The sequence below is a fragment of the Coregonus lavaretus genome, assembly GCF_964263955.1.
Source record: "Coregonus lavaretus genome assembly, chromosome: 17".
NCBI classification, from domain to species: domain Eukaryota; kingdom Metazoa; phylum Chordata; class Actinopteri; order Salmoniformes; family Salmonidae; genus Coregonus; species Coregonus lavaretus.
Window position 1 is genome coordinate 42,516,006 of NC_140004.1, and position 15,638 is coordinate 42,531,643.

Genomic DNA, 15,638 nt, shown 5'->3' on the forward strand with positions numbered 1-15,638 from the left:
GCTTGCTGTCATACCTTGTCCATAGACTGGTTACAGGGTAAGGAAACCCATATGTCATTTTGTAATTTGGATGAACTATCCCTTTAACATTGAGTGAGGGGGAGAAATTTTTTTTTATAATAGCAGGAACAGCACCATCTAGTGGTCAGAACCTGTAAATATCAGGGTGTAGGATGGGACATAAACCTAACAACTTCAATTACCAATTTCTCTGAACAAGGGAAAAAAACATCACCAAATTCACTGAGAATACATTACATAGGATGAAGAAACAATACTCAAAGCCGCTGCTCCATACTACTTTTCAGACACAGAGAACTGATACTGTATACTCGTTGATGGGGTGGAATTGGCGTGTGGTGTGGGGGGTCCGTGGGCATCTTTTTAACATTTATTTGGAATCCTCATGTCTAACTCATTGTTAGAATTTGTTTGGGTCCAAATCGGATGTTAGGTATTATATTTATTGAATATTATTGAATTTGGGTGTAATCAATTAGCTTAATTTCTCAGAGATCAATTATATTTCAACAAAATAATGTTGCTGGAATGCTAATCTTATCTGTTTCAAACTACAGAAAAGTTTTCAGAACAATCTGAGATGGTTGGTGTCATGGCTTGCTGTAATGACATGGAATGACCCAGGAGTGAAGGAGAGAGCATAAGCAAGCAAGACAGAGAGAGAGAGAGAAAGAAAGCCAGGGAAAGAGAAAAATAATGAGAAAGAAAGGGAGATGAAGAGAGGAAAACACAGATAGAGAGATGTATGTGTCAGCCAGGTAGACAGATAGAGAGATGTATGTGTCAGCCAGGTAGACAGATAGAGAGATGTATGTATCAGCCAGGTAGACAGATAGAGAGATGTATGTGTCAGCCAGGTAGACAGATAGAGAGATGTATGTATCAGCCAGGTAGACAGATAGAGAGATGTATGTGTCAGCCAGGTAGATAGATGGATGTACATTACATGGCCAAAAGTCTGAGGACATGTGCTCGTCGAACATCTCTTTCCAAAATCATGGTTGGTCCCCCCTTTTCTGCTATAACAGCCTCCACACTTCTGGGAAGGCTTTCTACTAGATGTTGCAACATTGCTGCGGGGACTTGCTTCCATTCAGCCACAAGGGCATTAGTGAGGCCAGGCACTGATGTTGGGCGATTAGGCCTGGCTTGCAGTCGGCGTTCCAATTCATCCAAAAGGTGTTCGATGGGGTAGAGGTCAGGGCTCTGCGCAGGCCAGTCAAGTTCTTCCACACCGATTTCAACAAACAATTTTTGTATGGACCTCGCTTTGTGCACGGGGGCATTGTCATAATGAAACAGGAAATGGCCTTCCCCAAACTGTTGCCACAAAGTTGGAAGCACAGAATTGTCTAGAATGTCATTGTATGCTGTAGCATTAAGATTTCCCGTCACTGGAACTAAGAGGCCTAGCCCAAACCATGAAAAACAGCCCCAGACCATTATTCCTCCTCCACCAAACTTTACAGTTGGCATCCGCCAAGCCCAAATTCGTCCATTGGACTACCAGATGGTGCGTGATGCGTGATTCATCACTCCAGAGAATGCATTTCCACTGCTCCAGAGTCCAATGGCTGCGAGCTTTACACCACTCCAACCGACACTTGGCATTGCACATGGTGATCTTAGGCTCGTGTGCGGCTGCTCAGCTAAGGAAACCCATTTCATGAAGCTCCCACTTTGCGGCTGAGCCGTTGTTGCTCCTAGACGTTTCCACTTCACAATAACAGCACTTACAGTTGACCGGGGCAGTTCTAGCAGGGCAGAAATGTGAGGAACTGACTAGTTGGAAAGGTGGCATCCTATGACGGTGCCACGTTGAAAGTCACTGAGCTCTTCAGTCAGGGCCATTCTACTGCCAATGTTTGTCTATGAAGATTGCATGGCTGTGTGCTCGATTATATACACATATTAGCAACAGGTGTGGCTAAAATACCTGTATCCACTAATTTGAAGGGCACTAATACTTTTGGCCATATAGTGTATTTGTCGGCCAGGTAGAGAGAGGGAGACAGATAGAGATGTATTTCTTACCTGGCGTCAGCCTCACTGTAGTACTCTCTGGCTACGATGTCCTCAAACAACTCCCCTCCAGTCACCCTGCAAACCAATCAGAGACGAGCTCATTAGCCAATCAGAGAGCATCTGAATTCTGCTCAGTCCGGGTCTCGCTGCAGCAAGCTACACCAGGCCCGCCGGCAACCCTCCTCTCTCTCTCTCTCTCTCTCTCTCTCTCATCCTCTCATCCCACCGTCCCAGCCGTTACCATGGAAACTGAAGCTAGTATGGCTAACAGGCTGAACCTCGGGTAAAGGGAGAGAGGGAGAAAGGAGAGTGGCATGTATTGTCTGAGAGGATAGAGGGATGAAAGAGGTGTAAAGAGGCAGAGTAGAGGAGAGATGGAGGAGATGAATAACTTACAAGTCAAACAGGAGGTAGTGGAATCCTTCCTCTGATATACTGTCATGGAGACGGACTGAGAGAGAGAGAGAGAGAGAGAGAGAGAGAGAGAGAGAGAGAGAGAGAGGGAGAGAGAGAGAGAGAGGCAGAGAGAGAGAGAGAGAGAGACAGAGAGAGAGAGAGAGAGAGAGAGAGAGAGAGAGAGAGCTAAGCCATGGGAGGTCAAATCAAATCTGTACACATTCAGTCATTTACTGTAGCAGAGACTCTTACCCAGAGTGTAAATCAGTACATTCAACTAAAGTAGCTAAAACAACCACGTGTCATGATCAATGCAATTAAAACCATCAAAATAGGCACTCTGATTTCAAACACATCATGGCATTTGAATTCAAGTGAACAAGTGTATAAGGGAAGTTGTTTGGGGGTGGGGGTGCTGCAGAAGAAAATATATAACAGTCTATATAGGTCCACTAATACAGGACTAGTAAAGGTCCAGTGCACTGTTTCTTTAAACAAAATGTAAGAAAGGGAGATGAAAGAAAGAAAGGGAGATGAAGAGAGGAAAACACAGATAGAGAGATGTATGTGTCAGCCAGGTAGACAGATAGAGAGATGTATGTGTCAGCCAGGTAGACAGATAGAGAGATGTATGTATCAGAGAGAGAGAGAAAGAGAGAGAGAGAGAGGCAGAGAGAGAGAGAGAGAGAGACAGAGAGAGAGAGAGAGAGAGAGAGAGAGAGAGAGAGAGAGAGCTAAGCCATGGGAGGTCAAATCAAATCTGTACACATTCAGTCATTTACTGTAGCAGAGACTCTTACCCAGAGTGTAAATCAGTACATTCAACTAAAGTAGCTAAAACAACCACGTGTCATGATCAATGCAATTAAAACCATCAAAATAGGCACTCTGATTTCAAACACATCATGGCATTTGAATTCAAGTGAACAAGTGTATAAGGGAAGTTGTTTGGGGGTGGGGGTGCTGCAGAAGAAAATATATAACAGTCTATATAGGTCCACTAATACAGGACTAGTAAAGGTCCAGTGCACTGTTTCTTTAAACAAAATGTATTTGAGTGTTTAGCAGCATTTGCAACTTGAGTCTGATAATTATCTGTACAAAACAGTTAATCTGATAATACTTGTGTAATATAAAACATTTGATTTATATATGTTTCTTGAATTGGGACATGGTGACTAGTTAACGTTAGCTTGGCTCTCTCTGTGTGTTCGTGCCGTGGGAGGAGGGTTTTTTCGTTGGCAGAGAGCAATGGCTAGCTAGTATGCTAACTATTCTAGCTAACTAACTGGCTGAATAAGTTGATGACGGACTCAATCAAACTTTCAAAACTAACCCAAAACTTTACACAACGTTAGACATGGACACGAATGATCTGCTTGGCGTGTTAACACACTGGTGGTTTGTTGTAACCGAGTATTGGTGCTAAACCGTGTTATTGGAGACTGGCATGCTAGTTGGCTAAGGCGTCATAGGATTCGGTGCCCTGGACGGTTTTCACGGAAGAATACTGTACCAAGTTAGCTAGCTGAATAAACTAAGTTAGTCTATTCCTAGAAAACATTGAACCACTGTAGTTTACAACAATTATAATTTCTAAAGTGGAAGTTGGGAGAGTTATATTTGAGTGTTTCAGTGAAACGTAAGTGAGGGAGGCCCCGCTCTCTCGCTTTCCCAGATGTTTAGTTCATTTCTTTCCTTTGCATTATTGTAGCCATTTTCTGTAGCCTGTCAACTATGTGTCTGTCTATCCCTGTTCTCTCCTCTCCGCACAGGCTATACAAATGCCTCACACCGCGTGGATGCTGTCGCTCTAATCTGGTGGTCCCTGCACGCACGACCCACGTGGAGTTCAAGGTCTCCGGCAGCCTCTGGAACTGCCGTTCTGCGGCCAACAAGGCAGAGTTCATCTCAGCCTATGCTACCCTCCAGTCCCTCGACTTCTTGGCGCTGACGGAAACATGGATTACCACAGAAAACACTGCTACTCCTACTGCTCTCTCCTCGTCTGACCATGTGTTCTCGCATACCCCGAGAGCATCTGGTCAGCGGGGTGGTGGCACAGGAATCCTCATCTCTCCCAAGTGGACATTCTCTCTTTCTCCCCTGACCCATCTGTCTATCTCCTCATTTGAATTCCATGCTGTCACAGTCACTAGCCCATTCAAGCTTAACATCCTTATCATTTATCGCCCTCCAGGTTCCCTTGGAGAGTTCATCAATGAGCTTGACGCCTTGATAAGTTCCTTTCCTGAGGATGGCTCACCCCTCACAGTTCTGGGTGACTTTGACCTCCCTACGTCTACCTTTGACTCATTTCTCTCTGCCTCCTTTCCACTCCTCTCCTCTTTTGACCTCACCCTCTCATCGTCCCCCCCTACTCACAACGCAGGCAATACGCTTGACCTCATCTTTACTAGATGCTGTTCTTCTACTAATCTCACTGCAACTCCCCTCCAAGTCTCCGACCACTATTTTGAGTCCTTTTCTCTCTCGCTCTCCTCCAACACTACTCACTCTGCCCCTACTCAGATGGTAATGCGCCATCGCAACCTTAGCTCTCTCTCTACCGCTACTCTCTCCTCTTCCATCCTATCACCTCTTCCCTCTGCTCAATCCTTCTCCCTCCAATCTAATGATTCTGCCTACTCAACTCTCCTCTCCTCCCTTTCTGCATCCTTTGACTCTCTATGTCCCCTATCCTCCCAGCCGGCTCGGTCCTCCCCTCCTGCTCCGTGGCTTGACGACTCATTGCGAGCTCACAGAACAGGGCTCCGGGCAGCCAAGCGGAAATGGAGGAAAACTAGACTCCCTGCGGACCTAGCATCTTTTCACTCCCTCCTCTCTACATTTTCTTCCTCTGTTTCTGCTGCTAAAGCCACTTTCTACCACTCTAAATTCCAAGCATCTGCCTCTAACCCTAGGAAGCTCTTTGCCACCTTCTCCTCCCTGCTGAATCCTCCTCCCCCCCCCTCCTCCCTCTCTGTGGATGACTTCATCAACCATTTTGATAAGAAGGTTGACGACATCCGATCCTCGTTTGTTAAGTCAAATGACACCGCTGGTCCTGCTCACATTGCCCTACCCTATGCTTTGACTTCTTTCTCCCCTCTCTCTCCAGATGAAATCTTGCGACTTGTGACGGCCGGCCCCCAACAACCTGCCCGCTTGACCCTATCCCCTCCTCTCTTCTCCAGACCATTTCCGGAGACCTTCTCCCTTACCTCACCTCGCTCATCAACTCATCCTTGACCGCTGGCTATGTCCCTTCCGTCTTCAAGAGAGTGAGAGTTGCACCCCTTCTCAAAAAACCTACACTCGATCCCTCCAATGTCAACAACTACAGACCAGTATCCCTTCTTTCTTTTCTCTCCAAAACTCTTGAGCGTGCCGTCTTTAGACAACTCTCTTGCTATCTCTCTCAGAATGACCTTCTTGATCCAAACCAGTCAGGTTTCAAGACTGGTCATTCAACTGAGACTGCTCTTCTCTGTGTCACGGAGGCTCTCCACACTGCTAAAGCTAACTCTCTCTCCTCTGCTCTCGTCCTTCTAGACCTATCTGCTGTCTTTGATACTGTGAACCATCAGATCTTCCTCTCCACCCTCTCCGAGTTGGGCATCTCCGGCGCGGCTCACTCTTGGATTGCGTCCTACCTGACAGATCGCTCCTACCAGGTGGCGTGGCGAGAATCTGTCTCCGCACCACGTGCTCTCACCACTGGTGTCCCCCAGGGCTCAGTTCTAGGCCCTCTCCTGTTCTCGCTATACACCAAGTCACTTGGCTCTGTCATATCCTCACATGGCCTCTCCTATCATTGCTATGCAGATGACACACAAGTAATCTTCTCCTTTCCCCCTTCTGATAACCAGGTGGCGAATCGCATCTCTGCATGTCTGGCAGACATATCAGTGTGGATGACGGATCACCACCTCAAACTGAACCTCAGCAAGACGGAGATGCTCTTCCTCTCGGGGAAGGACTGCCCGTTCCATGATCTCGCCATCACGGTTGACAACTCCATTGTGTCCTCCTCCCAGAGTGCAAAGAGCCTTGGCGTGAACCTGGACAACACCCTGTCATTCTCTGCTAACATCAAGGTGGTGAACCGATCCTGTAGGTTCATGCTCTACAACATTCGCAGAGTACGACCCTGCCTTACACAGGAAGCGGCACAGGTCCTAATCCAGGCACTTGTCATCTCCCGTCTGGATTACTGCAACTCGCTGTTGGCTGGGCTCCCTGCCTGTGCCATTAAACCCCTACAACTCATCCAGAACGCCGCAGCCCGTCTGGCGTTCAACCTTCCCAAGTTCTCTCACGTCACCCCGCTCCTCCGCACACTCCACTGGCTTCCAGTTGAAGCTTGCATCTGCTACAAGACCATTGTGCTTGCCTACGGAGCTGTGAGGGGAACGGCACCTCCGTACCTTCAGGCTCTGATCAGTCCCTACACCCAAACGAGGGCATTGCGTTCATCCACCTCTGGCCTGCTGGCCCCCCTACCTCTGCGGAAGCACAGTTCCCGCAAAGCCCAGTCAAAACTGTTCGCTGCTCTGGCACCCCAATGGTGGAACAAGCTCCCTCACGATGCCAGGACAGCGGAGTCACTCACCACCTTCCGGAGACACTTGAAACCCCACCTCTTTAAGGAATACCTGGGATAGGATAAAGTCATCCTTCTATCCCCCCTTACCCCACCCCAAAGAAAAAATAAAAATAATAATAATTGTAAAGTGGTTGTCCCACTGGCTATCATAAGGTGAATGCACCAATTTGTAAGTCGCTCTGGATAAGAGCGTCTGCTAAATGACGAAAATGTAAAAACTTTGCAAATGCAACTTATTTCATTCCTTTTTAATAGACTCCCTTATCCAGAGCAACTTGCAGTAGTGAGTGCATACATTTTCATATTGGTCCCCCATGGGAATCGAACCCACAGTGCCCTAGCGTTGCAAGCGCCGTGCTCTACCAACTGAGCTACATCATCACAAACCACTTGATGTCTCAATATACTCAATTACTGTATTGTGCATTGTTTTTCTTCATGGTGATGGAAAGTCTACAGGTACAAACCTAGATGACCAGCCTACTGTATATACAATACAGTAATATACATTTACATTAAGTGGTTTGTAAGGATGGTAAATTAATACTGCACAAAAAGTGGTTGTTTTCCATTTTGTTTTATCAAGAAAAATATTTTATTTGATGTGGACGTTTTGTGTCTTTGCCCATAACTTTGCAACTTTTGATGTAAATGTTTGAGAACAGGGTTTGCAGAGAAAGAGACAGGGCAACAACTCTTACAATTCCAACTATTGAATCCTGCAAGACAGTGTTCTTAATTATACAACTATCTTTTTTGACAAAGCAGAGATGCTGGAGAAAAAAGAAAATGGGCCGTGCTACAGATGTCTATATCAGTCCGTTAATACTAGTAAAGGCCCAGTGCACTACTTATGTGAAGAAAAAAAATATATATTATTATTATTATGTAGATTGTAATTAATGAAAAATGTTGTTGGGGTTGATATATTTTTCATTAGCTGTTGGGGTTGATATATTTTTCATTAGCGCAAATGAAAAAAAGCCTTTTTAAACTCAAATACACTACAAGTTCGCATTTCCTGCTGTGTCAGAAAATTCTCAGCAACAAAAGAGTGATCAAATTAAGATCCTACATCTGTATATATTAGATAGAAGATTGAAGCAGAAGATTTAAGGTTATAATGCAGCATAGGTAGGTGTCATTGCTGCATAGGTAGGTGTCATTACTGCATAGGTAGGTGTCATTGCGTTTGTGCGTTGTTTAGTTGAGAAAGACTCACCGATGTTGGAGTGCTTGAGCAGGCGACAGATACGGGCCTCTCTCTCTAGCTTCTGGTGGTCTGAGGAGGTAGAGACAGGTGGAGAGATATTAGAGGTAGAGAGACAGATGGAGAGATATTTACACACATACGCCTAAATACTGTAACAGATGCCATATAAAGTTATATACTTTGAATATACTTTATTTCAATGTTTTTGCTGTTAACCCTTTTTATTGTTTTTCAGCATAAAAACAACACACGGATGACGTACATACAGAACAAAAAACAGGGGAGGGGAAGGGGTGGGGAGGGGAAGGGGTGGGAGGGGAAGGGGTGGGGAGGAGAAGGGGTGGGGAGGAGAAGGGGTGGGGAGGGGAAGTCGTGGGAGGGGAAGTGGTTGGAGGAGAAGGGGTGGGGAGGGGTGGGGAGGAGAAGGGATGGGGAGGAGAAGGGGTGGGAGGGGAAGGGGTGGTAGGAGAAGCGGTGGGGATGGGAAGGGGTGGGGAGGGGTGGGGAGGAGAAGGGGGGAAGGGGTGGGGAGGAGAAGGGGTGGGGAGGAGAAGGGGTGGGAGGGGAAGGGGTGGGAGGTGAAGGGGTGGGAGGGGAAAGGGTGGAGAGGGGAAGGGGTGGGGAGGAGAAGGGGTGGGAGGGGAAAGGGTGGAGAGGGGAAGGGGTGAGGAGGAGAAGGGGTGGGAGGAGAAGGGGTGGGGAGGGGTGGGGAGGGGAAGGGGTGGGGTGGAAGGGGTGAGGAAGGGTAGTGCATCGTATAAGAGTCAAATACATTAGTTACAAGGTTTCCACTTCATACAATTTTCTAATTGGCAGATATTCAAGTATGGACTACAGGATTCAAACTTTCATGTGTACATTTCCAGAGTCCAAGAACTTGCGTACAGTGTCCCAGTGACCATGTAGACCTAGATGGAAGTCCTTGAGCAGGCAAGCTGCACGGTCCATGTATAAAAGGTCTATGTAGTCCTCCAGCCAGCGATCCACAGTAAACCAAGTTGGCTTACGTTCCTTCCAGTTAAGAAGAATGATTATCTTGACTGAAAGACAACCCAATGATAACAAACTATTCTTGACATTAGACAGTATATTTTCTGGGCTTTGACCAGGTACCCAACCATGAAATGGGTCACATTGGAAATTCAACATAAAAAAAAATCTGACAAAACTGAAATAACTTCAGACCAAAATGTTTTCACTGCAGGGCATTCCCACAACATGTGAAGTAAAGAGCAGTTGCTACCACAGTTGTGCCAGCATACATGCAAGTCAGATAGATTTTCATCCATCTTTGAGATACGTACAGGGGTGATATAGGCTCTACACAATATATTGTATTGAGTGATCTTATACCGAACACATTTTGAAGTGGTCAGACCCCTTCTCCAAATAGTGTCCCATTGCGATGGGGTGAGAGAAGTGTTCAGGTCACGCTCCCGTGCTAACTGAATGGGGGAATATGCATTTGGGATGGAAACGAACAACAGTCTATAAATGCCTGATACAGTTCCTCTCATGGAGGCAGCTTTCCTGAGGTTCTGATCTAATTTCAGAGGCAGGTTCAGCATCCTCCTTTTTACCAACCATGTATATGATTGTCTTAAGCTGTAGGTACACTAAAAATGAAGAATCGCTCAAACCAAAATCTGCCTTCAATTGGGAAAAGGATCGAATATCATCTTTAACAATCTGACCAATAGATGAAATACCATGGCTATGCCAGTCTATTATTCAAAGTGTTTCCCCCAGCTGTAAACAGGGGGTCATGTCAGATGGGACAGGATCGACAGACCTTTTACACCCAACCTTCTGTACAGCATCTTAACAGTGCTACATGAGAACCTGATCATTCCACTGTCAAGGGCAGTAGGGGGTTTGGGGCAGTGCCACATTGATGCCATGGAAACAGACCTGTTTTATCCTCTCCTCTAACCACTCCCAGCTGCCAATCTTCTATTCTGATTTGTAAGACCATGTAAGGGGATATCTTGAATTATATGACAAGTAGTAGAAGAATCCATCTGGGACACCCAGCCCACCTTTGAATCTAGGTACTGTCAGTTTTCTATACCCTATTCTGGGTTTCTGATTGTTCCATAAGATCTGCGAGGAGAGAGTTCGTACCTCCTTAAACCATGACTGCGGCTAGCCTAGGTAATACATTAACCTTAAACATTTCAGCTCTGCCCCATAAAGATAGGGGGAGAGTTGTCCATCTCTTAATATCATCGCTGATGACCTGGACAACTCTAGGTCCATTTAGGCTGAATATCGTGAGGGATACTATATTAATTCCTAGATACGTCATGCCACTAGTCAAATGGGGAACCTACTAAGTCAGCCTGAAATGTGTGTCGGTTGAGAGGCATAGCCTCACTCTTACTCCAGCTGATTTTGTATCCTGAGAGGGTGCCAAAGGAGTCAATCCTTTTTAAGACTGCTGGTAGGGAGATTGTAGGGTTACTAAGGGTGAGTAGGATGTCGTCAGCGTATAGATTCAATTTGAACTCATGTTCATAAATGCGCACACCTGGGATGGTCTCTTCAGCACGTATCGCACATGCCAGGAGTTCTAAGGCTCAAATAAATATGAGAGTACTAGCGGGGCAACCCTGTCTCACACCTCATGGAGGCAGACACTCTTCCATTCGTTTTGACAGACGGGGGCACTCTCTAAGGCCCTGACCCAGCTAATGGGACCGAAGCCAAACTTGAGTGAGTGTATGAAACAGGTATGGCTATTCTATCCCGTCAAAGGCCTTCTCGGCATCCAAGGATGCTGCTATAACTGGAGTTTTAAGAGAGTGAGCCTTGGACATGACATGAAACAGCCTTCGCATGTTATTCGGACTATTTGCATTGCCCCCCCACCCCACCCCACCCCACCCCACCCCAACCCCCTCTTTTACACTGCTGCTACTCTGTTTATTATTTATGCATAGTCACTTTAACTCTACCCACATGTACATATTACCTCAATTACCTCGACTAACCTGTGCCCCCACACATTGACTCTGTACCGGTACCCCCTGTATATAGCCTCGTTACTGTTATTTTATTTTACTGCTGCTCTTTAATTATTTGCTATTTTCAATTTTTTACTTATCTAAAAACTGCATTGTTGGTTAAGGGCTTGTAAGTAAGCATTTCACTGTAAGGTCTACACCTGTTGTATTCGGCACATGTGGCAAATAAAATTTGATTTGATTTGATTCACGGAGAGATGACCTGGGATGAACCCAACCTGGTCTAGATGAATTATTGATGGGATTCCCGTCTCTAAGAGTAGGGCGAGGGTCTTGGCTAATATCTTATAGTAGCTGTTCAACAGACTTAAGGGTCGGAAACTTCCTAGCTTTAAAGGGTCCTTACCAGGCTTGAGTAGCAGAGAGATAGTGGTTCGGCACATGAACGGGTGCATAGATCCGGACTCTAGTCCTTCATCAAATAATTTCAGAAGGATCGGGGACAGCTGTTTTTTGAAGCATTTGTAGAATTCAATACCCAAGCCGTCATCGCCAGGCATTTTCCCAGAGGACATTTTCATAATTGCATTGTCAATTTCTAACTGGGTGATCGGGAGGTCCAAATCAACTTTATCCACTATATGACAGCGGGAAGGTCAAAGCTCTTAAAGAAGGCATCAATGTTTCTGTCACCTGCTATACTCTCTGACCCATACAATGTGGCATAGAATTGTCTGAAAGATTGATTCATTCTGTTGGCATCACATTGAAGTACTCCCTTACTATCCCTAAATGCTGGAATGGACTGTCAGTTCTCTGTCTGCTTCAATCTATGCACTAACATCCTCCCTGCCCTCTCCCCTGACTCAAAATAAAGTCTCTGCAGTCAGAAAAGAGCAAAAGCTGTCTCCTCGGGTACCAGTTTCTGTAGATCTGCCCTGGTAGACTGGAGGGAGGTTCTCAAGTCTAGGATCAACCGGTCTGACATACAGTATGTTCCTCCTCCAGTCTTTTAAGCTCTAAGGACAGCTTAGACTTTTTCTCTGAGCTTTTTCTTTTTTTCAGCTGACGTGAAACTAATTATCCAACCCGTACAAGTGGCCTTAAAAGCTTCCCAGACAGTGGCAACCAAAGTCACAGAGTTAAGGTTTAATTCAAATAATTATGTGATTCTGTCACCTAGTGAACTCCTTGTTCTTCAAGAGGGAGGTGTTCAGCCTCCACTGTCGAGATGTAAAGGGATTAGCGGGGGGGTGACATGGAGAATGGCAGGATACATCAGCCTGAACCACAGCCCAGTCTGATGGCGACATGGAGAATGGCAGGATACATCAGCCTGAACCACAGCCCAGTCTGATGGTGACATGGAGAATGGCAGGATATGTCAGCCCGAACTGTAGCTTCTTCTTGACCTCCGCGAACTTGGTACGTTTCTTCTGCACATAAGTGGAGAAGTCGTGGTCCACAGAGAACCGCTGACCCTCCCAGGCTCCTTTGCTGCTGCCGCTCTGATGATGAGCTGCTTGTTGTTCCATCTCAGCAGGCGTATTATTATCAGGCGGGGGTTCTCATCCAGGGCTGGTCTCGGTCCTAGTGCCCGGTGCGCGCATTCAATCTCGGGGACTGGTTCGTTGTCTGGCCATCCCAGTACATAGCGGAAGATCTTGTCGAGGAGAGAGTAGATGTTGCCTGCCTCTTGGCATTCTTTAATTCCAATTATCCTCCAATTATTGATTTTACTCCTGTTGATGAGTGCGTCCAATCCATCATTCAGCAGAGCGATGTCTTTCTCTGACTGTGACGCCTGGTTCTGAACTGCAACCATGTCTTCCTCCAAATCACCAATGCGTTTCTCTGCTCCCACCACCCTGTCAAGAATGGCTTTGGTGTCTTTGTTCAGGGTGTTAATGGTATTGTTCATAGTGTTAAATTTAGTGTGAAGTTTCTGGGCCCATTTTGGAGTTTCATCATCGGAGTCTTCCTCGCCACAGCTGTGGTCCGATGTGGGGTCGTTGACGTTTTCGTTAGCCACCATGCTAACTTTGCCCGGCCTGTCTTTCTTCGTATTACGAGTTAGTCTTTTCTGTTGCCATTTCGGTTTTGTTGCGTTTTCAGTCATCTCCGTATACTTAAGAATTGTTTGCTGCATAAACAAGGTGTTTTTTTGATAATTATGACTGTATTTTAACAATAATTCTGGTCTAGTGTGCCATCGTTACCCCACGTGACTCCACTTTATTTTGATGTAATAACCCAATGCACTTCAGTGTCACAATCTGTAACTGAATAAAATAATATACAGTAACTTGGTTGTCAGCATCTCTTTAGTACAAAGACAACAGCTCCACTAGCTGCTTGGACGAGGGAGGGAGGGAGGGGGCCAGACATAATAATCATTCTAACAGATTGGAGGGGACACAATGTAGACTGGCTAGTGACTGACTAACTGCCATGGAACGCATTGTTACATAAGCCTGTACCAAACACGAACAACGCACACACAGAAAACAACGGAACGCACACTATGCAGAGCACAGAGGGTTACACACACACACACACACACACACATATATATATATATAGAAGAGTGAGAGTGAAGAGAGTACCTAGTGATCACATGTTCTAAAGATGAGGGGAGAGGGGTGGAGGAGGGAGAGAGGAGAGAGAGAGGACAGTGTTTAAATTATGAAGACAAACTGCTGTCTGAGGACAAATACAAACTGCTGTTACTCCGTCTGAGGACAGAGAAACAGCTGTCTGAGAACAAAGTCAAACTGCTGTCACTCCATCTGAGGACAAAGACAAACCGCTGTCTTAGGACAAATACAATCTGCTGTCACTCTGTCTGAGGACAACCACAAACTGCTGTCACTCTGTTTGAGGCCAAAGACAAACTGCTGTCTGAGGACGAAGACAAACTGCTGTTACTCCGTCTGAGGACAAAGACAAACTGCTGTCTGAGGACAAAGACAAACTGCTGTCACTCTGTCTGAGGACAAAGACAATCTGCTGTCACTATGTCTGAGGACAAAGACAATCTGCTGTCACTATGTCTGAGGACAAAGACAAACTGCTGTCACTATGTCTGAGGACAAAGACAATCTGCTGTCACTCTGTCTGAGGGCAAAGACAATCTGCTGTCTGAGGATAAAGACAAACTGCTGTTACTCCGTCTGAGGACAAAGACAAACTGCTGTCTGAGGACAAAGACAAACTGCTGCCACTCTGTCTGAGGACAAAGACAAACTGCTGTATGAGGACAAAGACAAACTGCTGTCACTCTGTCTGAGGACAAAGACAATCTGCTGTCACTATGTCTGAGGACAAAGACAAACTGCTGTCACTATGTCTGAGGACAAAGACAAACTGCTGTCACTCTGTCTGAGGACAAAGACAAACTGCTGTCTGAGGATGAAGACAAACTGCTGTCTGAGGACAAAGACAAACTGCTGTCAATCTGTCTGAGGACAAAGACAGTCTGCTGTATGAGGACAAAGACAAACTGCTGTCAATCTGTCTGAGGACAAAGACAATCTGCTGTCTGAGGACAAAGACAATCTGCTGTCTGAGGACAAAGACAAACTGCTGTCTGAGGACAAAGACAAACTGCTGTCACTCTGTCTGAGGACAAAGACAAACTGCTGTCTGAGGACAAAGACAAACTGCTGTCACTGTCTGAGGACAAAGACAAACTGCTGTCACTCTTTCTGAGGACAAAGACAAACCGCTGTCACTCTGTCTGAGGACAAAGACAAACCGCTGTCACTCTGTCTGAGGAGAATGTTTTTAAAACATCTACATTTTAAAAAAGTATAATAAATCCATGTAATATAGCCTACCCTTTCACAATAAATCCATTGCTTATTTTAGACTGGTCTAAAGAAACATGAAATTAAGAAAATGTAGTCTATTTCAGAAGAACAGAATAGCATACTCTGAGTCGTCCTTATGTTAGGCCCTGATCTGGCTATGCCATATGGCTGTGGGCTACACTACTTCATTTAGCAGACAAGATTTTCTTAGAATTCCGTGGCATTATTTTATATTATTGTATAGTATGAAGAATACAATTGAACATAGCTGAATAAAATAGAAAGGATATTTTCTCCAAACGATTTGAAATGCGCACACCCACGGGGGGCCAGTATGATTATTATTATTATTTTTAATGGTATGCACTAACTGTAAATCACTCTGGATAAGAGCATCTGCTAAATTACTAAAATGTAAATAATATATCATTCACAAGTGATAAGCTAATATTGTCACCAATCAGACTATTATTGATTTAATCTTGTCTTTACATATGCTAAATAATATATGTGGGAAATTCATTTGATTTAGAATGGACCATTATCAGGCACCTGTCTCGAAACAGAGGCATGGGAAAAAAATACATGTAATCTCT

At 45.4% G+C, this 15,638-nt stretch overlaps 1 protein-coding gene across 1 annotated transcript in view; it reads right to left on the reverse strand.

Moving 5' to 3' along the window:
• The window catches only part of LOC311144404 (calcium/calmodulin-dependent protein kinase type II subunit beta-like), a gene marked incomplete at both ends in the record, with an annotated part of 107,006 nt that overhangs the window by 66,467 nt on the left and 24,901 nt on the right, over window positions 1-15,638 (reverse strand). The window contains 3 exons of the mRNA XM_084180413.1: window positions 2,056-2,121; window positions 2,443-2,497; window positions 8,274-8,333. Of these exons, the coding sequence (XP_084036539.1) occupies window positions 2,056-2,121; window positions 2,443-2,497; window positions 8,274-8,333 (181 nt within the window). The remainder of the gene's footprint in view (window positions 1-2,055; window positions 2,122-2,442; window positions 2,498-8,273; window positions 8,334-15,638) is intronic.